A 26,037-nucleotide genomic window follows, 5' to 3' on the forward strand; every position below is an offset into this window, starting at 1 on the left:
CTGTTCCTTTTCCTGTGTTACTTTCACTGTAGATTATTATTAAAACTGAAGGAATTTTAAAACCCAAATGTGCTTTTCATCCATTAACATAAATGGCAAAATACTATGTTTGTTTACTTTTTGCATTTTAATGTTGAATAGTGGAAAAACAAGATAAGCCACCCCGGCTTCCTGATTCTTATTTACTACTTCAGTGCTGTAATGTTCAGATTTTGACTGGTGTAGGGGAATACTTTAATCCTAGCCATTGTTACTGACTCTTTTAAAAAAAGGGTATTTAGGTTTTATAAAACATTCCTTTTCCCAAATACAACCTAAATTTTGGGTCTTCTATGGTGTCTCGTCAAAGGTTTAGTTGTAAGAGCAAATAAACTATACAATGACTCTTGTTACTGTTTTTAATATTTTTATTTGAACTTAAAATGTATACAGTTAACCAAGAATGAGGAGAGAAACTTGAACAAGATATTCCTGCTAACGACATTTGTGTGGTGTTTTTGTCACTGTATAGTTCCAAATCCAGTAGTACGCAAGTGACCTAAGACAAGGCAAAATAGTCATCTGACTATTTTAAATAAATATATATATATATCTATATATATCAGAATTTGCTGTCCAGAACCAATTTATCTCCATTCTTTTCTCTTGTCCTCTTTTGATTCTAAACATGCACAACCCAGGAAGAAAGTACTACGGTAATATAGAAACAAATACACCAACCCTAATAGTGCATCTTGCGCACGCTTTTTTTTTTTTTTTTGGTTTGTAGAGCTAGCTCAAAGTTTGTCCTCCACAGCACCAATTTGAGGCATGTCTGGCTCTTTCTGTCAGAAAAAGCCACTTCAGCTATTTCTTAACCAATTCTGGGAGATTGTAAATGTTTCACTTTCACAGGATCACCTGTCCAGTTAGTGAGTAATCTGACCAGCACTCATGTTAGAATTTGCTTAGCGATGCCTTCTAATATCTGCAGGCTCCCAAGAAGAATAGATCTAAAGCTGAAAGGCAGCTCATAAGTGTTCAGTATGTGAGATGCCGAGTTTTAAAAAAATACTGCTTGTTTGGACATAAAACATCACTGGAATTGGAGAAACTGTACTTCCCATGTAAGTGTGCCTGAGCATCTCTCCTGAAGTTGCCTGGATTCTAGACCAGCGGTTCTCAAAATGTGGGTTGGGACCCCATTTTAATTAGATTGCCAGGGCTGGTGTTAGACTTGCTGGGGTCCGGGGCCAAAGTCCAAGCCTCGCCACCCAGTGCTGAAGCCCAAGATCTTCAGTCCTGGGTGGCTGGGCTCAGGTTACAGGGACCCAGCCAGGGCTGAACCCCTTGGGCTTCAGCTTTGGCTGGCTCACCCACCTGGGGTGGTGGAGCTCAGGCTTTGGCCCCCCTGTTTTGATGGGCTCAGGCTTCCATCTCCCCTCCTGGGCTCACGTAATTTTTGTTGTCAGAAGGGGGTCACAGCGCAATGAAGTTTGAGAACCCCTGTTCTAGATCATCTCACTGTTTAGTACTGTATTTTGCTGCTTTTTATTTTTGACATGCCCAGCAAACTAGTCGGTTTATCCCTCTTGCACCCCGCGTTTCAGCTCAAAGTGAGCTCAAAGGGATTAGCCAGATCTGAGGAAATAATTCATCTTCTCTGCTTTATACGTGTTACTGTCACGGTGAGATTTGTTATGGTTAATGCTGTGAAAAGTCACAGAACGACGGCACAAGCCAGGAAACTCTTGGCAAAAACCCTGAAACAGCAAGGGTGGCCCTATCCCCAACCTTACTAGCCACTGCAGTGCAACCCTTGGCTGCACACTCAGGTAAATCCCCAGTTATAAAGGCATTCACATTTGGAGCTTTATCATTGAACTTTTGCAGATGCTTTACAGCTTAATGCCTTTGGACCCCCCAAGTCTCCTCTTTCCTTCTAGGTTCTTCAGGCATTTAGGAAACTCTCAAAGCTAAGACGGAAATGGGACATGATAGAACTGGCCACTTTAGCTATTTCTGTTTTCTTTCTGCTGGCAGCCCTAGCTGCTTCCGTAGAAGAACTGGGCGGGTGCCATAGGAGCTCAGACGGGAGGAATGTAGTGCCCATCTTTAAAAAAGGGAAGAAGGAGGATCCTGGAAACTACAGCCAGTCAGCCTCACCTCAGTCCCTGGAAAAATCATGGAGCAGGTCCTCAAGGAATTAATTCTGAAGCACTTAGAGGAGAGGAAAGTGATCAGGAACAGTCAGCATGGATTCACCAAGGGCAAGTCATGTCTGACTAATCTAATTGCCTTCTATGACGAGATAACTGGCTCTGTGGATGAGGGGAAAGCAGTGGACGTTGTGTTCCTTGACTTTAGCAAAGCTTTTGACACGGTCTCCCACAGTATTCTTGCCAGCACGTTAAAGAAATATGGGCTGGATGAATGGACTATAAGGTGGATAGAAAGCTGGTTAGATTGTCGGGCTCAACGGGTAGTGATCAATGGCTCCATGTCTAGTTGGCAGCCGGTATCAAGCGGAGTGCCCCAAGGGTCGGTCCTCGGGCTGATTTTTTTCAATATCTTCATTAATGATCTGGAGGATGGCGTGGATTGCAGCTTCAGCAAGTTTGCAGATGACACTAAACTGGGAGGGGAAGTAGATATGCTGGAGGGTAGGGATAGGATACAGAGGGCCTTAGTCAAATTAGAGGATTGGGCCAAAAGAAATCTGATGAGGTTCAACAAGGACAAGTGCAGAGTCCTGCACTTAGGACGGAAGAATCCCATGCACTGCTACAGACTAGGGACCAAGTGGCTAGGCAGCAGTTCTGCAGAAAAGGACCTAGGGGTTACAGTAGACGAGAAGCTGGATATGAGTCACCAGTGTGCCGTTGTTGCCAAGAAGGCCAGTGGCATTTTGGGCTGTATAAGTAGGGGCATTGCCAGCAGTTCGAGGGACGTGATCGTTCCCCTCTATTCGACATTGGTGTGGCCTCATCTGGAGTACTGGGTCCAGTTTTGGGCCCCACACTACAAGAAGGATGTGGAAAAATTGGAAAGAGTCCAGCGGAGGGCAGCAAAAATGATTAGGGGACTGGAACACGAGTTATGAGGAGAGGCTGAGGGAACTGGGATTGTTTAGTCTGCGAAAGAGAAGAATGAGGGGGGATTTGATAGCTGCTTTCAACTACCTGAAAGGGGGTTCCAAAGAGGATGGATCTAGACTGTTTTCAGTGGTAGCAGATGACAGAACGAGGAGTAATGGTCTCAAGTTGCAGTGGGGGAGGTTTAGGTTGGATATTAGGAAAAACTTTTTCACTAGGAGGGTGGTGAAACACTAGAATGCGTTACCTAGGGAGGTGGTGGAATCTCCTTAGAAGTTTTTAAGGTCGGGCTTGACAAAGCCCTGGCTGGGATGATTTAGTTGGGGATTGGTCCTGCTTTGAGCAGGGGGTTGGACTAGATGACCTCCTGAGGTCCCTTCAAACCCTGATATTCTATGAGTCTATGAAATGGATGCGCAATTCAAAGAGGAAGGAGTGGGTGTTGTAAAATGTCTGAAGACTTGACAAGATTTGTGGCTGGGATTTGTGTTGTAAATATCCCACAATGTACTGGGAGCGCTCCTAAAATTTAGGAAGACACCCGTTCCTACCCCAAAGAGCATGCAGATTGTGAATAGTAGATGGATACCAAATTCAGAGGAGAGAAATTTGCTACAAAGGTGGTGGGAGCCCTAGAATGTTGGCTAGTAAAAGCAGCCCTGGAATAAGAGGGGAAGAGAGATTCATTTGCATGCCCTCGGTCTTCCTACTTCCAGGACATAAGACTGAGAAACCCATGCCTTAAAAGAAGTTTAAATGAGATTGTCAAAGGAGCATGTGTTTTTTTGTTTTGTTTTTCCTTTTGTGCTCCTTTAATCTATAAAGGCTTGAATGTTGAAGGTTTGTGGGTATTTTTTTTTTAAATTGTGCTTTTTCCCCTTTTGTATTTTCTGAGGGACTCTGGAGGATTAGAGAACTGGTGGAATTGTAGGACCCATCAAAGAGGATTAAACAATAGGGGAAGAGATTTTTAGTCAAACTTCCTAAGACCTATACCAAACTTAACAAGTACTTGAAGAAGAGCTCTCTATGAAAGGTTAAACCACCACTGTATACTGAGAGCTCCTCCTCCCAATGAGTTTGCCAGCAATAAACAACCTCCCCCCCCACACACGCACCTTCCTCTTGTACCTAAGGTTATAAAGCACAGAGCTTTCAAAATTCTCCTCTCAGGCTGCTTTTATATACATTATAAAGAATCAAAAAGGGCATAAACGTGTGTCATCCTCGGCCTTTCCCTACCCTTTGCAAGCCACCTTTAATTCTGTGTTCATCTCTTTGCCAAAGTGCATAATTCACTCTTTTCTTGTCTCTGGGTTTGCTGGAAGCGGGATAGGTAGGGTCATGGCACCTCTTCCTCCTTACCTTTCTCTGCCCCTCATAGCATGCTTTGTGGGCCAAGGAGGAAGTTGTTTCAGGAGGCTGCAAGTTTTACAAATGTGCCCCATTCAAAGTGGCTGTAAGTTGTGGAAGTTCTTGTAGCCTTTGCTCCACTGCACCCACACTTGTGCACACACTTATAGGTTGGCCACACTCTGTCTCCTTGTTTACTCAGCATAAAATACTATTCCATTGGCTTCCTGTGGAATATTTGAAAGTGCCTATCGTGTTTCTCCTTATTACAGGAACAAGCTCATAGTACGTCATCCACTTTTATGGAGAGCTCCTCCTTGAAATGAGAGTTCTATGTAAAAAAGGGAGGGTGGAATGTAATCTCTACTTTATCAATTCCAGTTTATTTTAATGGATGTAGAACATTGATTAGCTTCAGTGTTGTTATAAATTTGCAAACGTCCCATCATTTACATGCTTTGTGTTGGCATTCATTATGCTCTTTGCCCTAAGTTTCTCTGTCAGAAAATCATTGTGCCTGTCATTGAGTTTTGAATGGTGTAGATTAATCAACATCAAAGCAATGCAAGAACAGAAACTTAGTACTAGTTTACAATATATTACAAGTAAGGCTAAGATTTTGTCATGGTAATTTTTAGTAAAAGACAGGCCATGGGCTTCTGTGAATTTTTGTTTATTGCCTGTGACCTGTCTGACTTTTACTAAAACTAACCCTGACAAAATGGGGAGTGGGGGAGGGAGGGGTCCAGCGTCCACTGCTGCTGCTGCTCACTGCAGCTGGGAGCTGCCCACGCAGGCTCAGAACTCCAGGATGTGTGGCTGCGAGCTTGGAGCTCTGGCAACCCCGCGCCATTGCTTGGTGCTGCTGCCATTGCAGCTGGGAGCTCCGGTGGCAACCTGCCGCCCGCAATGACGGGGAGCTCTGGGGACCACCCATGGCATCTTGGACCTACATAGGCCCCTGCTGTGGTTCAGCTCTGGCAGCTTGGAGCTCTGCACAGACGCCTGGCAGGCTCCCCACTGCCTGTGGGGGCTGGGAGCTCTGTGTGTGTGGGTGGGTGGGGGGGCACTACAGCTCAGAGCTCCAGGGCAGGCAGCTCTGAAGTATGGTTAGTAGAAGCACCTACAATTAAGGTAGCCCATTATAAGACTTTTCAGTTGCTTGAATTTACAATGTTTGGGATGAAATTTTCCAAGCTTCCCCAGGCTAATTTTTTTTCAATTTCAGCCAAACTGTTCAGCCACTTCCAGGAATGTACATTTTGTACATGTGAAATTCTAGTGACCTTTACTCTGAACAGCTCTAGCCCCCCGTGCTTTGGAGCAGGAACTTGAAATGTGTGTCAGGGAAATGCTGCCTCTTGCCCCTTCTCCCCCCAATCTGCCCCAATTTGCAAGCCTTTGAAAAATCTCAATTCATACTTGCTCGCTAGAAGCTGCTTAGATTTCACTAGCTATAATTAGGGCCCTACCAAATTCATAGTCCATTTTTGTAAATTTCATGGTCATAGCATTTTAAAAATCTTGAATTTCATTATTTCAGACATTTAAATCTAAAATTTCAGAGTTGTAACAAACCATGAATATTGAAAAATGGCAAAATAGAAACATTAAAGCCCTCAAGTCAGCATTTCTCAAACAGGGGCTCCCAACCCAAAAGGGGGTTGCTTATTTGTGTGTGTGTGTGTGTGTGTGTGTATGTGTGAGGGGCGTCATAGTATTGCCACCATTAGTTCTGTGCTGCCTTCAGAACGAGGTAGCTGGAGCACGGTGGCTGCTTGATGGGTGCTGAGCTCTGAAGGCAACGCTGCCATCAGGAGCACTACAGCCTTCAGAGCTGAATTCCCAGCCAGCAGCTGCTGCTCTCCAGACACCCAGCTCTGAAGGCAGTATTACGCCAGCAGCAACACCATACTATGCGACACATTTTTTTTTTTTTTGTGCCGCTGCTGGCACGGCATTCAGATCTGGGCATCTGGCCACTAGCTGCTGCTCTCTGGCCACGCAGCTCTGAAGGCAGCACAGAAGTAAGGGTGGCAAGACCATGACCCCTTTACAATAGGCTAGAGACCCCCTTTTGGGTTGGGACTCCTAGTTTGAGAAATGCTGTGTACTTGTATATACTTCTACCTTACAGTATAAAAGAGTACAGTATAAGGTAAAAGTATACAAAAGACCAGATTTCAGGGTTGGTCCGTGACATGTTTTTCATGGTTGTGAACATATTCCAGCCAAGAGTTACAGGGGTGAAGATGAACTTTCCCTATAATTAGTGGTCCAGGCTGAGGTGGGGCTGGGCACCAACTAAGAGCAGGGAACCTGTCTTCTGTGCAGTCAATGACACTCCTCCCCCTGCCTCCCTTTTTGGCATCCAAGCACTAGAGAGGAAGAAGCTGCCTAGTTCATGCAGAAGGAACAAGAGCTGGACCGTGGGGAGGGAAAGGAGTAGAACTGATGGGATAGAGCCTGGTAAGATGGTACTCTGAAAAATCAGGTCCCAGGCATCTCGTAATGGGCACCCTAAATTAGTGGACAATTTTGATCTTAATATCTCTGCTTCTGCTCCTCTCTTAGGATAACAAAGTGAAGGTTATGGGATGATTTGACTTGTCTATAATTACCATAGTGAGCAAAAAAATAATTGATAATGGGCTGTTCAATCCAGCAGACAAATGTAGAACACAATTAAATGGTTGGAAGTTGAAGCTAGAGAAATTCTGGAATTGCAAGTTTTTAACCGTGAGAGTAATTAACCATTGGAACAATTTATGAAGAGTCATGGTGGATTCTCCATCTCTGGCAATTTTTAAATCAAGAGAGGATGTTTTTCTAAAAGATAAAAAGAAAAGGAGTATTTGTGGCACCTTAGAGACTAACAAAATTTGTTAGTCTCAAAGGTGCCACAAGTCCTCCTTTTTGCAGATACAGACTAACACAGCTGCTACTCTGAAACCTTTTAAAAGATGTTTTAGTTCAAACGGGAATTAATTCAGGGAAGTCCTGTGGCCTGTGTTATACAGGAGGTCAGTTTAGAGCATTACTGTGAACCCTTCTAGTCTTATTTATAATTCTGTAAAATGGGGATACTACCCCTGTTATAAGGTCATTGGCTCTTTAAAGGATGATGGGTCCAGCCCCACTTGACACTTAGCCCACATCCTCAAATGGAGAAAATAAGCAAAGTCACATGACAGGCAAGTCATGTTATGACTTATTCATAGCTGCTCCTTGCGCCTTCACAAATACTAGTTTTAGGTGCCAGGAGAGAGCATGTTGAAGGAATCGCTTCACGTGCTCTAGTTTGCACGTGTATTTGAACAAAACTGTAAACTATGTCCCTCTTATTTTCTATGGTTGTTCTTGTTATGCCATGTGGCTCCTGCCAGCAAAGCCTGTGCAAATTGAATGGCTTCTGAAACACGTTAAGGGCCGTACAAGGCCCTCAGCACCTGTTGTTTCACCCTGATGAACAGATGCAATGCGAACTTGTGTCCTTGCAACCTATCAACATGATCACAGTCCAGCACCGGCAATGCGGTATCTTGTATGTCAGGATACCAGTCAACCATTGCAGAGAAACCCTTTGATTTGGTTTCAGAGTAGCAGCCGTGTTAGTCTGTATTCGCAAAAAGAAAAGGAGTACTTATGGCACCTTAGCGACTAACCAGTTTATTTGAGCATGAGCTTTGATCTGGGCTACCTAAAATCTTTCCTGAAGGACCTTCTTGGCAGCTCGATACAGGTCCAGAATGCAGCAGGCACCACCCCCTCTGAGAGATAATAATTTGTACTCCCCCCATATAATCAGAGTCCGTAGCACGCTCTACTTTATAACCCAGTAGGGCCCAGCCTGACAATAAACATCCCAGCATGCATTGCTCCATCGCTCTGGGAAAAGCCGTGTTCGGTGACAGACTACATGTCCCAGAATGCACTTCCCTATCCACCCGCGGCGCAGCCTGGGACGACAGGTCCCGGGATGCATCTCCCGTGGCGCGGTGCATACTGGGGTATGTAGGCCTCATGACGAGCGTAGACGAAGCCCCGCCCCTTGCCCGGAAGTAGTTCCGTCACTAGGGGTCCCAGGCAGGGGCTGTTTCCGGGGGGACCAGGCATTATGTAGGCTGCGGAGTGGTCGGCCGTTTCGCGAAGCTTCTGCGGCTGTCGGGCTCCGCGGCTGCCGCCATGTTCGGCTGTTTGGTGGCGGGTAGGCTGGTGAGCGGTTCCCCGGGGCTTGGCAGGCGGCGCTTCTGGAGGGGCGGGGCCTTGGCGGGCTGGGTGGAGCCTCTGGAGAGACTAGTGTGGGGGAGGGGCCTTCGGGAGCCGGCCGGGGAGGCTGTGTCGGGGGCCTCGTACCCTTCGGGGGTAGCCTGGCCTGGAGGACCCCCGAGGGAGGAGGCTCCAGCCGGTGGGGTTCAGGGGAGCGAGCTCGGGAGGAGCTGTGGCGGGAGGGGAGGGTTAGTGCCTGGGGGCTCAGCCTGTGGAGGGTGTCTCTGGGGGAGGAGCTGGAGGAGGGGGGGGCTTTAGCCTATGGGGAGAGGGTGTGTGTGTGTCTGTGTCTGGGGGAGGATCTTGAGGAGTGAGTGTGTGGGGCTCAGCGTAGGGAGGGGGTGTGTCTCTCGGGGTGTGGGCTGTGCCTGGTGATAGCATTGGTTGTGAGGAAGTTTGGGAAGGGCCATACTGTGGAGGGCAGGTTCCAAGCTGGGGTGCCTCTGATTTTTCTTTCTCGTTGTTGCTTTTGGGGGGCAGCTCCTGCATAAATGACATGTGTCACCTGCATAAATGACATGTGTCACTGTGTCTTCCTCTGTCCCCAGATGTTCAAGTCCTGTGCAGACCCCATCCCAGTGTGCCCTCCTTCCCCTCATACAGGGTGGCACCCACATTTTATTGGCTAATGGGTGGGTAACGTCACCTTGCCAGAAGATTGTCTCAAGTTGCAGCAGACTGCAACCATGTTTGGTAATACAGATTTATGGGCATATGGGAGGCGATAGATAGGTCCAAGCATTTTGTCTTGTGACTTGTTCTGAGTAGGAGCTACCTATATCAAGATGCATGCACTGATGTGTCATGTACAAGGACTCTGTAATAAAGACAAGGGTGGCTCTGTGTCCTCAACATTTAGCCATCCCTGAACTAAATGTATAAAATCATCTTATTTCTTGCTTAAAGAGGTTTCCATGATTAGGGTTCTGCGAGCTGTGTGGTCGACAGCCACTACTTTATAGACTTGGTGGCTTCTTCTGTACCATATTGTACCACTATCCACATGGGGAGCTAAGGTACTCTGATACTACAGCCCTAGATGTGATGTAAAGCCTGTGTAGCTAGAACAAGGTCTGTGATTCCTTGTTAGCAGCATATTATACAGTTCCCATGTGGTTGGGTTTGCCGCTCTCTCAGTTTATAAACTAAAACTGGCATGTGCCTCACTTCCCCTTCTTTCAAACACTAGATGGATTTCTGAAAAGAGGGCTCACAGGTTGTCAAAATTAAGATTTCTAAACTAAAACTTGGTTTTATGTTCTAGGTGCAAGCAGTGGCACAACAGGTGGCCCAGGATAAATTTGTATTTGACTTGCCTGACTATGAAAACATCAACCATGTGGTGGTCTTTATGCTGGGAACTATCCCATTTCCAGAGGGCATGGGAGGATCTGTCTACTTCTGCTTTCCTGACCAGAGTGGGATGGCAGTATGGCAACTCCTGGGGTTTGTCACCAATGAGAAGCCAAGTGCCATCTTCAAAATTTCTGGTTTAAAATCTGGTAAGAGCAGTGAAATATAGCCATTAAACAACAAAGCAATTAGACAATGAAGTGGATGTTTAGTTGCTAATGAATAAATGTAATAAGATATTGGAACATATTGTGTTATTTTTTTTTATTTGTATTATGTAGCACTTAGGAACCCTGTTACTACTCCACACAATGCACAGTCAACTTGTGGAACTCGTTGCCAGAGGATGTTGTGAAGGCTAAAATTCTAACTGGGTTCAACCAGATAATTAAATAAATTCATGGAGGATAGGTCCATCACTAGCTGTTAGCCAAGATGGTCAAGGCTGTAGTCCTATGAGTGTCCCTAAACATCTGACTACCAGACTGAACTAGTCAACGGGATGGATCATTCGATACTTGTCCTGTTCTTTCTCTTTGAAGGATCTGACACTGTCCACTGTTGGAAGGCAGGATACTGGGCTAGATAGACCATTGGTCTGAACGAATATGCCCATTCTTACATTCTTATTCATAAACCATCATGTGACATGCTATACACTGGAATGCTACTTGAAAAGCCAAATGTCTGTGTCTTTTCAAGTGGCTGTTAGTAGACCTAGCACTTATATTCTAAACAGTTCATCGAAACTGGCAGTTGTAGTATCTGATTGTAAATGAATGCTTGTGGCAGTGTTTCTCACTCTTCAGAGTTTGCAGGCAGTTTTCACATGGAGACTTTGCAAACTAGAAGCGTAGAAAATTAACATGGCACACGTTAAATGGATTAAAAACTAGCTACTTGATAGGTTTCAAAATGTAAATAGGAAATCATTGAGCAGGTGTATTTCAAGAAGCAATCCTTACACTATTTGACATTTATCAATGACCTGCGAGAAAACCAAAATAGTCGCTGATAAAATTTACAGATGATCCAAAAATTGGGCGAGTGGTAAATAATGAAGAGGACAGGCTGCTGCTACAGAGAGCTCTAGATCGCTTAGTAAAATGAGTTTAAGAAAACTGTTTTAATCCATATAAATGCAAATGTTTTAATCCAGGAGCAAAGCATGTACCTCATACTTAAAGGATAGGGGACTCTATCCTGGGGAGTAAACACTCTGAAAAAGATTTGGGGGTGGAGGTGGATAATCAGCTGAACACAAGCTCCTGATGATATTCTGTGGCCAAATGGGCTAATGTGATCCTGGGATGCATAAATGGGAATCTTGAATAGGAGTAAAGAGGTTACTATACCTCTATATTTGGCACTGGTTTGACTGCTGCTGGAATACTACGTCCAGTTCTGCTATTCACAATTCAAGAAGGATGTTGATAAATTAGAGAAAAACCACCAGAATGATTAAAAGATTCGAAAACCTGCCTTATAGTGAGAGACTCAAGGAGCTCAATCTGTTTAGCTTGACGAAGAGGAGGTTAAGTGGGTGACGATTACAGCCTAGAAGTACCTGCATGGGGAACAAATACTTGGTAAGGGGCTCTTCAGTCTAGCAGAGAAAGGTAAATGTGATCCAGTGGCTGGAGATTGAAGCTAGACAAATTCAGACTGGAAATAAGGTGTAAATTTGTAACATTGAGGGTAACTGATCATTGGAAAAACATAGACTTGTAGACTTTGAGGCAAGAAGGGACCACCAGGATTATCTAATATGGCCTCTTGCACATTGCAGGCCACAGAACCTCGCCCACCCACTCCTGTAATAGACCTGTGACCTGGCTGAGTTACTGAAGTCCTCAAATCATGATTTAAAAACTTCAAGTTACAGAGACTCTACCATTTATACTAGTTTAAACCTGCAAGTGACCCGTGCCCCATGCTGCAGAGGAAGGCAAACTCCCCCAGGGTCTCTGCTGATATGACCCAAATGAAAATTCCTTTCTAGCCCTAAATATGGCAGTCAGTTAGTCCCTGAGCATGTGGACAAGACCCAACAGTCAGATGCCTGGGAAACTTCTCAAGGGTCATGGTGGAGTCTCCATCATTGACAACTTTTAAATCAAGATTGGATGTTCTTCTAAAATATCTGCTCTAGGAATTATTTTGGAGAAGTTCTATGGCCTGTGTTATACAGGAGGTCACACTAGATCATAATGGTCCCTTCTGGTCTTGGAATATATGAATTTGTACATTTTCAGTAGATTATAGATAGATGTACTTATATACATATTTAGTGTAAAAGAGAGCTACCCTGTATGTTAATTAGTAGCATTTGTTAGGCACTTAGGTAGAAATGCCAGTGAATATTTATATTCACACTCAAAGATTAATTTTTTTTGTCAATGACTGTTGCTTCTAGTAGCTATATGTAGTAGCTTCATAAAACTAGCCTCTTGGAATCTAGATGATATATGTACTATGTATATTTTATTCCTCGAAACATCAGCTTTGGAAAATACTTTCCAGATTTTTGAGCATTCTTAGTTAGCACTTCAGCGCTCATAGTAGAATTTACTTCAGTGGGATGTCTGATTAGGTGGCCTGTTCTAATTAAATAGCTTTTTCCATGTGCACTCTAGCCTTTAATGCATAAGTCTGCGATTCTGTCGTGGAAGTCACGGATTCTGTGACTTCCGCAACTGCAGCGGATGGTACAGCTGACCCTAGGGCTGCCAAGCAGCTGGCCCCGGGGAGTGCCCCAGCAGCAGTTGGTGTGGCTAGTCGTGGGGAATGCCCCAGCAACGGTCCCCCAGGGACCATCTGTACTGTCTGCTGGAGGAGCAGCCCCTGGGGGCTGTCCTGGGAACCACCCAAGCAGCAGTGGTCCTGGGGGTGGCAGGTGCGGCTGGTCCTGGGGGCTGCCTGAGCAACAGCAGCTGGTGCGGCTGGCCCTGGGGGCCATCGGGAGAGCGGTCCTTGGGGGTTTCAGAGCAGGGGGCCACAGTGGGCAGTGAGCCCCCACCGCTCAAAACAGGCTCCCCAGAGCAGCAGGGCTCAGGAGCAGAGACTTAGTAATGGGTATTTGTAGTAAAGTCATGGACAGGTCACAGGCCATGACTTTTTGTTTATTGCCCATGACCTGTCCAGACTTTATTAAAAATACCCATGACTAAAGTGTAGCCTCATGAATGCATTACAGCATGGATAGTCAATAGGTGGACTGCAGGACAAATCCAGACTGCCAGATGCTCTTGAACAGATCGCAAAATATTTTTTTAGGGTTGACGATTAATCGCAGTTAATTCACGTCATTAACTCAAAAAAATTCATCTCGATTTAAAAAAAAATTCATCTCAATTAATCGCCGTTTTAATCACACTGTTAATTTCAATTGGTATTCTATTGTTTAAATATTTTGTATGTTTTTCTACATTTTCATATACATTTGATTTCAATTACAACACAGAATACCAGTGTATATTTTTTATTATAAATATTTGCACTGTAAAAATGATAAACAAAAGAAATAGTATTTTTCAATTCACCTCTTTTTCAATCTTTGTCATGAAAGAAAAACAAAACAATGTAAAATTTCAGAGCCTATAAATCCACACAGTCCTACTTCTTGTTCAGCCAATTGCTAAGACAAACAAGTTTGTATACATTTACAAGAGATAATGCTGCCCTCTTCTTATTTACAATGTCACCAGAAAGTAAGAACAGGCATTTGCATGGCACTTTTGTAGCCAGCATTGCAAGGTATTTATGTGCCAGATATGCTAAACATTCTTCATGCTTCAGCCACCATTCCAGAGGACATGCTTCCATGATGATTATGCTCGTTAAAAAAAACAATTTATTAATTAAATTTGTGACTGAACTCCTTGCGGGAGAAGTGTATGTCCCCTGATCTGTTTTACCTGCATTCTGCCATATATTTCATGTTATAGCAATCTCGGTAAGGGTCCTGCACATGTTGTTCATTTTAAGAACACTTTCACTGCAGATTTGACAAAACGCAAAGAAGGCACCAATGTGAGATTGCTAAAGATAGCTACTGCACTCAACCCAAGGTTTAAGAATCTGAAGTGCATTCCAAAATCTGAGAGGGACGAGGCATGGAGCATGCTTTCAGAAGTCTTAAAAGAGCAACGCTCCGATGTGGAAACTATAGAACCTGAACCACCAAAGAAGAAGAAAAACCTTCTGCTAGTGGCATCTAACTCAGATGATGAAAATGAGCAAGCAGTGGTCTGCACTGCTTTGGATTGTTGTTGAGCAGAACCGGTCATCAGCATGCACGCATGTCCCTTATAATGGTGGTTAAAGCATGAAGGGACACGTGAATCTTTAGCACATCTGGCATGTAAATGTCTTGTGACACCGGCTACAACAGTGCCATCAGAATGCCTGTTCTCGCTTTCAGGTGACATTGTAAACAAAAAGCAGGCAACATTATCTCCTGCAAATGTAAACAAACTTATTTGTCTGAGCGACTGGCTGAACACAAAGTAGGACTGAGTGGACTTGCAGGTTCTAACATTTTACATTGTTTGTTTTATTTTTGAATGAAGTTATTTTTGTACATAATTCTACATTTGTAAGTTCAACTTTCATGATAGAGATTGCACTACAGTACTTGTATTAGGTGTATTGAAAAATACTATTTCTTTTGGTTTTTTACAGGTGCAAATACTTGTAATAAAAAAATGAGAATTGTACACTTTATTCTGTGTTGTAATTGAAATCAATATGTTTGAAAATGTAGAAAACATCCAAAATATTTAAATAAATGGTATTCTGTTATTGTTTAACAGTGCGATCACAAGCCCTAATTTTTTTGTTGAAGTCGGTCAAAAAGCAAACCTTGACTTTGGGCTCTGCGGCTGAGTTTGCAAGGTTTGCAGTAATACTGTTCATTCTTGTAAACTGGGGAAGATACCTACTGTAGATGAGAGAAATGCTACCCCACAAGTCCATACTCAGAGTAGAACCACACTTTACTTTTACGCTACTTCCTCTCCCGCCACCCCATCCCCAAGAATCCCAACACATATCAGCCCCCAAAATGATAACTTGTGCTCAGTGCCATAAAGATACAAAATTAATGACATCATCCATAGTATAAAATGCAGAGGGATAAATCCTACTGAGAAGGCTAGGAGAACCCATCATCTAATCTCAGTACAATTTCTAACTGATACCTTAACCGGTTGGAGGCATGGTCACCTGACCAGTTACAAGTAACATGATTCAGCTTGTTTTTATACAGCAGCTTTATTGTTGAAACTGAGTTAGTGCACCTGCACCTACCAGTGTGCCTTTCTGGGTTTGTATTGGTGCACTTTGGGAAAATCTGCCTCAACAGGAGATAAAGTGCCAGAGAGCAGTGCCAGTTGTAGGAGGACTGGTGATGCACTTTGAAGTGTCCTACTATACATGGAGCTGAAAGGAAGGGTGACTGGCCAAACTGGCACATTTGGGAGTCTTGTCCGTGCTTTAGAAATCCTAAACACATGCTGAACTGAGTACAGGAAGGCAATCATGTGCCAGCCTAGCTCTCTGACAGAGGTAAAATCCAATAACAAGGCAACTAAACATTTTTAACCATGTGTTGTGCAGATGCAGCTCATGTTTAGAGCTAACTATGCCAATAACTGGTTATAAAGTCTGTTCAGTTGTGACTTGGACAGGGTTTTTACTTCTTGTCTAATGGCCACAGGGTAGCAAAATAAATTACTCAAGTGGATGGGAGTGGTAAAACTTAGATATATTTAAGGCCAAGCAGTACAGCTGTGAGAGATCAATTTCAAAATCTCCTACCCTGCATGTTAAAATCACACTTAAGCATAAAGTCAGGGAATATAGAAGTTAGCTTTCATTAGGTAACTAACTTGCCCAAGTTGCACATAATTATAAAGACTAGTTGGACTATTAAATGCATACATTAATATAGTGTGTGCAATTGTGTTGCTATTATGGGAACTTCACTATGCGGTTTTTTGACTCTGAATATACACTAAAATTGCATTGATAAAGATTTCTCTTTAGTTTCCAAAGAGAGAGAGCAACACTGCCTATGTATGTGAGTATTTTCCTTCCAATTAGGCTTTAAAGTTCACACCTCACTGAGGTGAGGGCAGGATGACATTTATCAGAAATACCATTTTTGTAAAGGTGGATCAAAAGGGTAACAGCAATTCGAGAAAGTAATGAGGACAGCAACAGGAAGTGAGGAAATCACTACTTGATCCTGTTGTCCCAACTGTAGTTGGTTACAGTTCCCAATTAAACCAATGGGAGTCTTGTCTGAGTAAAAGATGGCAGGAATGGACCTCTAATTTGAACCTCTTGGATGTTGCAAATGTATTTCAGTGAGACACTTACAATCTTTCTCTTGCAGACTGGTCCAGCAGCATCCCTCTCAGGCCATGCAGGGAAAGTGTACATTTTAATGTCTGCTTAGAATCTTAGATGTTTACTGAGTACACTCAAAATGACATTTTTTTCCATTGTTTAATGTTCTAATTTCTAAACTTCCCAGAAAACCTACTATCATTGGGACTACTCTAAACTAGTTGCATGAAAATTTGAGAATCTTTGTACGGCAGTTTGTATTATTGATGAGTTAAACGTCTTGATGTGGAAAGTATCTGTTTTTACAATTCAAGCAGGTGAAAGAATTTTTATTTCTTAAAAAAAAAAGTCACTTTGAAGCCAGTCACGACAGAAAAGGCACTTTAGTAAGGTATAAGAGTGTGATGTTAGAATTGGAAGTCCTGAAAGAACCTTTAACTACTCTCTTGCTACCAAGTGATTGTGATGTCTAGACCACAAGCCACAATATCAAAATAAGTTACTGGTAGATTTAAGTGCAGAAAGTATCTTTGCCAATTAGAAGAACTTAAAAAAAGAGAAAAACTTAGTTATATAGATGTAATAGCTCTTAATAACCTAGACTTCTTTTTTTGAGGTTTAGTTAACATGAATGCTGACTAGCATAATAATAATGATAAAATCTAAATCTTTTTCTCCAGTTTGGCTGGAAATAAGGCAGCCATATCTAGCTTCAAATCAGAAGTCCCTCAATAAAGAAATTATCTATCTTCTACAGGCCTAAGTAGCTCTAGCAATGTCTGGAAAAACATGAACGCCGTAACCATGGTAATGAGTCACCTGCTTTTCCCAGATTGCTGTGATCAATTTTTGTGCCCATATTACCAAAAGACACTAATCAGGAATATTTCTGGCTTCTCCCTACAGGAGTTTCAGGTAACCTGAGTAGATCAGAATTTTTAATAAGGAATTCAAAGGTCTCTCTGTTTAATGATACATTTATGTTTTTTTCCTTTTGATCCCTCTATCAAACATACAGATAGGTTCTTAGTCCTTTTCAATAACATGAAAGGAATGTTTCATATTTTTGCAGTCCATTTGCAGTACTATATATATATATCTATATATATATATCTATATATATCTATATATATATATCTGTATATCTCAACTTAACCAATGGATATGGGAGTGAGCTTCTGGCAGCTATTTCGTCTGGAGCAGGGGGGTAGTTGGGCTGAAAGAGCAGGCTTCTCTGGATCTCAGAAGTAAAGCAGGGTCATCCACTGCTCCAGATCCCTTTCTTGAAGCCAAATAAAGGTGGTGAAAGATCGAACATGCTGCTCTGACTGCTGCTGGTGTAACATATGCATTGGATCTCAAAAGTTAGAGAAAATGGTGGTATACGCTGAACAAAGTAAAAACAATGTCATCTTAGGGGTTCTTTGTGTTTCACCAACTCAGTTCAGATAAGTTTTGGTTGCTACCAACCCTGTAAATTCATCCAGGGATTTGACAGTCAATCTGTTGCTCTTTTTGGATCCTGCATCTTCACCAGTAGTAAGGATTCTGCAGCGGGGAGTGATCTAACTGCCAGACTAGAAACTTCCTCACATTTCCAAAGCTTTATTGCCTCTGCAACACGAACAGGAGTAAAAAGAAAATAAATGTACATTTATGGGAAAAGTGAGCAGATAGGATAGAAATACACAGGGAGCGGATCTTTTTAGTAAGAGATACAAATTTCACTCTTTCTGATCAAAGCTACTGTTTTAAGTGCTTTTAGTAACAAAGGCTCTTGGTACCAGTTCGTTCTGGTACAATAAGCACCCAGTAGAGTTAAGTGCCCTTAGCTTTGCATTAGGCACTTAAATATCCTTGTCATGCCTAATTGAACTGATGCTGGGTCTTATCACTTAAATCTTCAGATAGTGTCCTCTGCTTTCAAGCTTATTGCAGCATTTGACTTTTTCCTCTTGATACTGTGATCCCTTTTTAGGATTTGCTTATTCTCCAGTATCAAAACTGGGACCAGATCAATTTTGACTACGTCCCTGAGTTCAGAATCTTTGAAATGATTCTTCTGGATACTCATACTGGGTTCCAATGATATGTCATCATCTAGAACTTCTTGGCACAGAAATGCTGAGGTCTGAATGTTTCCTCTCCTGATAGGGCGTGGGTCCAGAGGACAGGAACTTGTCTAGCAAGCCATCAAGATTGTCTTTGCCATGCTGTTTTGGTGGCCTTTTTTAATCAGGTAGGGATGCCATAAGGAAAAGGTGAAGACCAAAAGCAGTAAACTTAAATGAGAACAAAATGGCCCTGATGGAAGATGCTACCTCTCACAGCAGTTGTAGCCAGCCACCAGATCTTCAGAGCAGAAGCACTTGGTAACATCATGGCAAGTGCAACTGCTTGTAGCTGTCTGCTCACTTTGTGTGCCAGCTTCCAAATCTCCTTTAAGCCGTGACTAACTTAGACCAATTACATTTGACTCTCACCAGGAAAGAGAGTATAAAGATGCTTCCTTCATGAAGTGGGGAAGCTTGCTTTTATTTATTTATTTTTTTACTGTGCCTAAATGTGCTAGGCACTTTGGTGTGCAAGAGGAAAAACATGCTCTTGGCAGCAAAGAGCCGACAGTCTGATTGTAGACATGAGATGACAAGTGGGGGGTAATATTTAGAGGTATAAGTCACCATTTTGCTCCCTCTAGCTTTTTGCTATCCGGTGCTGTGATGGTTTACATCAATCTTCAGTCTCCCCATCTCAAAACTTGTGGTGTAAAACCATGTCTATGTTTGATTAAAGGAAATGGCTAGAGAATAAACCCAAACTAATTTCAAAGCCTGAAGGCGCTCTGAAATAGCTGAGTACTGTGGCTAATAGTTGGATAAAGGAAGAGAAGTGGGAGATCAGTATGAAGAGACTATCCCTGCTTGCTCTTTTCCTGAAATGCTGGGATCTTTTGCAGCATTGCTTCCAAAGGCAAAATTGTGAATGCAAAAATATTTAGTCTGTATCTTGAAGTATTTTGAAATACTGCATGTTCCTTGAAATTTATGATTTATACGTTGTGAATAGAAGAGTTAGGCACTGAAAACAGATGTATTATTTTATAGGGCTTGTGATGGCCGAATATAATCCACATGCAGAAGAGGATAATTTTATTTTATCCTCACAAGTGGACAAATCTTGAGTATCTGTTCTGTGCTGTGTTCAACACTAACAGTGTATGAGCTCTGAAGGTGTGCGTGTATGTATCAAACAGATCTCGGTTGAGGAGGTGATACTTGAGGCAACTGGGGAAGAGGAAGGGAACAGCATGTGGGTGGGTTAGACCACCAGGAGGTAGTGAGAGGGCTCTGGCAGCTGCCTTCTTTTGTGTGGAGACACTTATGTGGGATGTTTGGATTGGGTTAAACTAAGATCTCTTGTGAGTCGGACCATCTCTTCTTGAGCTCAGTAGCTACTATTTGGCAAAACAAATCTAGATCTAGTATACAGTAAAGGTGGCAGATAATGTAACTGCTAGACTTACTTCATTGCAGCTTGCAGTGCTACATGGAAAATTAACAGACTCTTAATTGTGTTTCTACATAAACCATGCTAGGAAGAGCATGGTACTTGCTTCCTACATACTAATGTTTTAGGCCCGGGGTAGGCAACCTATGGCATGCATGCCAAAGGCGGCACGCGAGCTGATTTTCAGTGGCACTCACGCTCCCTGGGTTCTGGCCACCAGTCCAGAGGGCTCTGCATTTTAATTTAATTTTTAAATGAAGCTTCTTAAACATTTTAAAAACCTTATTTACTTTACATACAACAATAGTTTAGTTATATATTAAAGACTTATAGAGAGAGACCTTCTAAAAACGTTACAATGTATGACTGGCACATGAAACCTTAAACTAGAGTGAATAAATGAAGACTCGGCACACCCCTTCTGAAAGGTTGCCAACCCCTGATTTAGGCCTTTGCTGAAGAATTAACTGTCTTCTGGAATCTTCAGATTTCCTTGATTCCTTTGAGCTGGGGTAGGGCAGCGACTTATGCTAGCCTCACTGGCTGAGATTTTGGCAGTTGAGCCAGGTCACGTGGTGGTGTAGTTTTCATTTAGCCCAGTCAGCAGCTTGTGATACCACTTATTGGCATGTGGACTATGTCATAGCTCTTAAATGGTTCTGCTATTCTCTGCTAAGATGATCCAGAGGGTGGTACTGAGCAGTTGCTTCTTTATTGGGAGGATGTTTTTCTACAACATTCACTAGAACTTACGTGCAGTTGTGTGTCTTATTCACATCTAATGGCATTACAGGCATTCTCTGTGGCTTCCCATACACATTGAATAGGAGGGAGTGACAGATTTCAGTGAATCTCTAGATGATTGTGTTCATTTTTGGTGAGCCCCGGAGACTTGGGTTTAGAGCTGATTAAAGCTCAGTTTAGAAGAGTCAGAAGTGATGCTGGAGGTCTGGGATGATGCCTGCACAAAAGGTTTGCTATTTTCAGCCGGATTGTTAATGGATTCTCGAGTGGCTTTTGTGACCAACAGGGCCTCTTTATTTTGCAACCATTTCTTTCTGATGTGGACCTTGTTACAGTCATTTTGGTGGCTTTATAATGCTGAGATTGGATTACTGCAGTGCATGCTACATGGGATAGCCTTGAAGATCACTCAAACCTCAGAAACAGCTGCCTGTTTGCTTAGTGCAGTGTGAACCACTGGAGCATTATACCAACCCTCACAAGCATTCACTTTTTATTTGCTACTAGGTGCTGTTCAAAGTGGTGGTTTATTTACGTTCATTTAAAAATTCATTCAGCATCCAGAGGCCATGATGGGGGCTGCTAAAAATAAATGCTGCACAATAGTTGTGTGATCCAAGGCATAAATATTGTCATATTTTTACTTTGAATGAATGAACCAAAGGACTGTGCCTCAGTACTTGCTGGTTCTGGGTTTTTCTGTAAACATTTCTGTGGATATTAAAGGATAGAGGAGTACTATAAAATCATACTCCTGAGCTTTTTAAAAAAATGATCATACTCCCTGTTATACTGGAAAAGTCAGTAATAGCAAGAGGTTCAAATGCTTCTGAATCTTGCATACAAATATACAACCCAACTGGTTCAATGGGGAGGTTAGTTTACGTCTTAGGGGATTTTAAAAACTGATTAACTCTTCCTTACAAAACTCCTTCCCTGTAAGGTTCTGTTAGGATTGTCTCTCTCTTCCCAGTTATTAGCAAGATTAAAGATATTTTTATATTTTAAAATTATCCATTGCATTTTTTCACACACTTAGTATATGAACTGTACACATTTTTTTTCGTAATTCTGTATGTAGACAGACCTCTGCTTGGCAAGTAACAAGAAACCTCACACAAGAAATCTTGGTTACTTCAACTTAATATAATAGTTGTACTGATGCCAAGTTTGACATTTCTGCTGCTTGTGCTATTTCTTTCAGGGAAAGGCAGCCAACACCCCTTTGGAGCAATGAACATCCCTCAGACTCCATCTGTAGCCCAGATTGGGATCTCAGTGGAATTGCTTGAACATTTGGCCCAGCAGACTCCTGTAGCAAGTGCTGCTGTATCATCAGTAGATTCATTCACTCAGGTAATTTAAAAACATTGTTTCTAGCAGTCTTTTGCTCATTAGCGTTGTTATACCAATAAAATAAAAACCAGCAAGATCTTATTAAAGGGGATAAGGCAAAATGCTACGTTCATTGTGAATACAGAAAGAATAGGAGTAAGCAGTCAGTTATAGCTATAACATCTTATTCACTCACACACAAGTTCTGTAGAGTTGTTATAGTTACCAGCCTAGGAGTTGCTTGTGCCAAGTCACTGGCCAGGTGGCCTGGACACGAGGGTGGAGCAGGGCCTTGTCAGATGCGCATCCGATGCTCCTGGAGGTTGGTTTGCAGAATCAGACCCAAAGTCCTCAGTCTTCAGGGTTTGTTCTTATAGGGATTTATCCTCATACAAGTTTATAGGGTTTGCTTAATCATGCTCTTCTCATGTTTGAAGTGATAATCAATCACTGTTTTCATGTTTGAGGTGATAGTCAGTCATGCAGATGGTACAGCAATGATGAAATGACAGTATTTTGTCTTGTTTCTCGGCTCTTTGGTCTCCCCTGTCTTTGGGGCAAGTATGCCCTCAGGGTTATCGGGCTATCTCGTCCACTGCTTTCTTCAGCTAGACAATCTTATTTTAAGACTGGCACCTCAACCTTTAATTTTTCATTCCTCATTCAATCATAGATACATACAATCACACTCCAGCATATATCCTGTCACATCTGCATTTTAATCACCTACCCATCCTTTAACATAACCATTCTAAAATCAGTGGGACATTGCAGACTTCAATAAGTCTATTCATCCCACTTATTGTATCTAAAAGGAAACAAACAAGATAAGCATGCAAGAGTGGGGGGTTCACACCTCTTATTCCAGAGTTCAGGAAAACAAAGTTGTACCAGCCATAAAGGACAGCTGTTATCTTGTTACTTTTAGAACAATCTCTTTGTCTCTGGATGTGCTTCTACAATTAACACTGATCCTGTAAAACTGCCAGGCAATTTCAGTCAACACAGACTCATCAGGGTGGCTGAGAAACATATTTCTTTCTAATGGTCAGGCCAAATTCTGGGGTCTGTAGTGGAGTCACTCTTTCTTACATTTCCCATATCGAAATATACCAGTTATCAATCTAGTCCAATAGCATAAGAGCCAGTTAAGAATCAAGCTCTCTGTTAAAGCAGGTGTAAAAAATTGTTACAAGTACAGTAGTTCCAAAACTACAACCCCCAATTGTATGTTATCAAGCTAATCATGATCTGGTAGTCTATTCATTCAGCAGAATACTTCAGATGAGCTTTTTTCCCTTAGGAAAATATAGAAATTGTGTGCGTTTTTGGGTTTTGTTTTGGTTTTTTTTGCCATTGCCATAGTCTGCATACTTACACTTGTGTAAAATGCTGATATATTTCCCTCTTCAGTCAAGTAGTTCTATGTACATGATTTATAATTCAAGTAAGCTTTCTTTAAAAGAATGTTTTAAGCCTTTCCATCACAGGAGCTGAAACTGAGGCTTTGGTGCATGAAGAAGATAGCTAAAGTAGGACTCTAGGCTCCTAACTGTTGCGGGAACTTAAAGTGCCTATACTTGGGGGATGGGAAACACTTGGGGTGGAATACTAGGAAGGTAAGTCTTCTGTCACAGAGTAACAGGGCTAGCTGCACCTCTGTCCCCTTCCTGGTGTCTCCAACTTCACTTGCTTTAGGCCTCGTGCCTTTACCAATTTCATGGCAAAAGTTTGCAATTTCCCCACTTTTACACCAGGCACTGAGTTACAGTACTGTGTGTGTTAACTGTGCTTACCCTACAGGACTGACTGAGTTTGGGAACCTGCGGTTCATCCCTTGGGAGTCTGTGACCGGTTGTGTACAGTGATCAGACAGTTTTCTTAAAACAAAAGTATTATTTTGTTTAGTAGTAGGCACAAAGCACTAGAGGGGGGAAAAAAGATTTTAACCATCTACATGAATGTGTGTCTAGAGTCTTAGGGCAGGTCTACACCACAGGACCTATATCGGTAAAACTACATCGCTCAGGGGTGTGAAAAACCACACCACTGAGTGATATAGTTATACCGACCTAATCCCCCTGTGTAGACAGTGCTATGCTAATAAGAGAGGTTCTGCCATCGACATAGCTACCATCTTTCAAGGAGCTCTCCCATCTCCGTGTAGGAGTGTCTTCACTTAAGCACTACAATGGTGCAGCTGCATTGGTGAAACTGCAGTGATGCAGCATTTTAAGTGTAGACCTTCCTTTACTGTCCCCTGACATAACCTAGGTAGATCTAAGATCTTCAGGCACCCGCACTAGGTCCCAGGCTGTTTCTCACTAGAAAGACTATGCTGCCATAGCTCCCTGGTGTAGCCTACACCAACAGAAGGAGTTTTTGCATCATTATAGGCACACCACCTCCCCAAACAATACGCTATGTTGACAGAGTCACTCTTCCATTGACATCACCACATTTGCATGGGAGTTTTGCTGGTGCAACTATGTTCAGGGCGGTATTTTTTTCACACTCCTGACTAAAGTAGCTATGCCGATAGTACGTTTCAGTGTAAATCAAATCTCAGTCTGGTTTCCCTGAACACCTACTGCTTCTCTTCTGAGGAGAGAGTCCCTTTTAAACTCTGCTATAGGTGTGGGTTTTTTTTTTTTTGTTCTTCTGTGTTCCCAAGGTTTGACTGTCCTGTTTAAAACCAATCCTGTAGGTACTGCAGGATAATGAGCTAGTGGTTCTAGCATTGTACTTTAACAGCTCAAGTATTTGCTGAGGAACGGCTTATCTTGAGCCATTTTCTTTCCTGCCTGTTTTTCCAGACACTCTTGTTGGTCTAAACCAATGCAGTCATATAATAAATATTCCAATAACCAACATTTATTTATAAATTATTACAGAGCAGCTCCAAATCTTTCACCGTTATACTCTGAAGAAACTTACTCTTGATCCAAGACTACGCTGCACATTGAAGCTCAGGGCTCTTGCTTGGGGAACAATGGGAATGGCTAAAGCAGTTGGACTGGGCTTGAGGCAGATATTGTGATATCTCCATCAGCAGGCTTGTGCTGCTGCCTTAGCTAGCTGGATCCTCCTGCTTCTTGCTGTTGTGATATGTTGATGCACAGCTTTGTTGCTGGTGCAAGGACCCTGACATACTCCATGCTCAACTGGATACATGTTCCCTTTGCCATGATCACCCTTTCTTCCTGCTCCAGCACCTCTGAGCGGAACTCTACCCATTTTCTCCTCCCAGTCTCCTGACCATTCAGTGAAAAGGTACCTTTGAAAGCCCCTCTCTTCTTGAGGGAAACTGCCCTGCACACTGAGGACTGCCATATTTTGGGCCTAGACTTAAGCATGTCCCAGCTCCCCAGGCTCATCTCAGACAGAGGGGGGGTAAATGGGTTTTTGATGTTCACCTGGGCAGTTGAACAGAGAAAGGGGAGGAGTGTGCAGAACCATGGGAAATTATGCCAGTGGCAGCTGCTTGGGACAGACCCTGCTTTAGCTTCTTGATCCAGACAATAAATTGTTGCTTCAGTTCTGCAGAAACTTTTCGGTCATTTATGATCAACTTCGCTGCTGATGATTAATAGTTGTAGTGTGATAGGATCAGTTACTCCTAAAGAGCTGTAATGGAGCACTTTGAGAAACCTAACTTATCAGCAGAGTTAATTACACTGTTCACTGCTGCTCACAGTTAGAATCATAGAATCATAGAATATCAGGGTTGGAAGGGACCCCAGAAGGTCATCTAGTCCCACCCCCTGCTCGAAGCAGGACCAATTCCCAATTAAATCATCCCAGCCAGGGCTTTGTCAAGCCTGACCTTAAAAACCTCTAAGGAAGGAGATTCTACCACCTCCCTAGGTAACGCATTCCAGTATTTCACCACCCTCTTAGTGAAAAAGTTTTTCCTAATATCCAATCTAAACCTCCCCCACTGCAACTTGAGACCATTACTCCTCGTTCTGTCATCTGCTACCATTGAGAACAGTCTAGAGCCATCCTCTTTGGAACCCCCTTTCAGGTAGTTGAAAGCAGCTATCAA

At 42.7% G+C, this 26,037-nt stretch overlaps 1 protein-coding gene across 3 annotated transcripts in view; it reads left to right on the top strand.

Annotated features, from left to right (window-relative positions):
- The first annotated feature begins 986 nt into the window (after positions 1-986).
- Positions 987-26,037, top strand: part of HIKESHI (heat shock protein nuclear import factor hikeshi) — a 35,382-nt gene continuing 10,331 nt past the window's right edge. The window contains exons 1-3 of one of the 3 annotated variants that reach the window (XM_084625122.1): positions 987-1,106; positions 9,961-10,198; positions 21,859-22,010. In XM_084625122.1, coding sequence (XP_084481248.1) covers positions 10,048-10,198; positions 21,859-22,010 — 303 coding nt within the window. In that variant the 5' untranslated portion in view covers positions 987-1,106; positions 9,961-10,047. Of the gene's footprint in view, positions 1,107-8,499; positions 8,643-9,960; positions 10,199-21,858; positions 22,011-26,037 lie in introns of those variants that run through there. The other 2 variants (XM_084625120.1, XM_084625121.1) reach the window with 2 other exon arrangements.

The sequence above is a fragment of the Lepidochelys olivacea genome (assembly GCF_965140295.1).
Source record: "Lepidochelys olivacea isolate rLepOli2 genome assembly, chromosome: 1".
Classification (NCBI taxonomy): domain Eukaryota; kingdom Metazoa; phylum Chordata; order Testudines; family Cheloniidae; genus Lepidochelys; species Lepidochelys olivacea.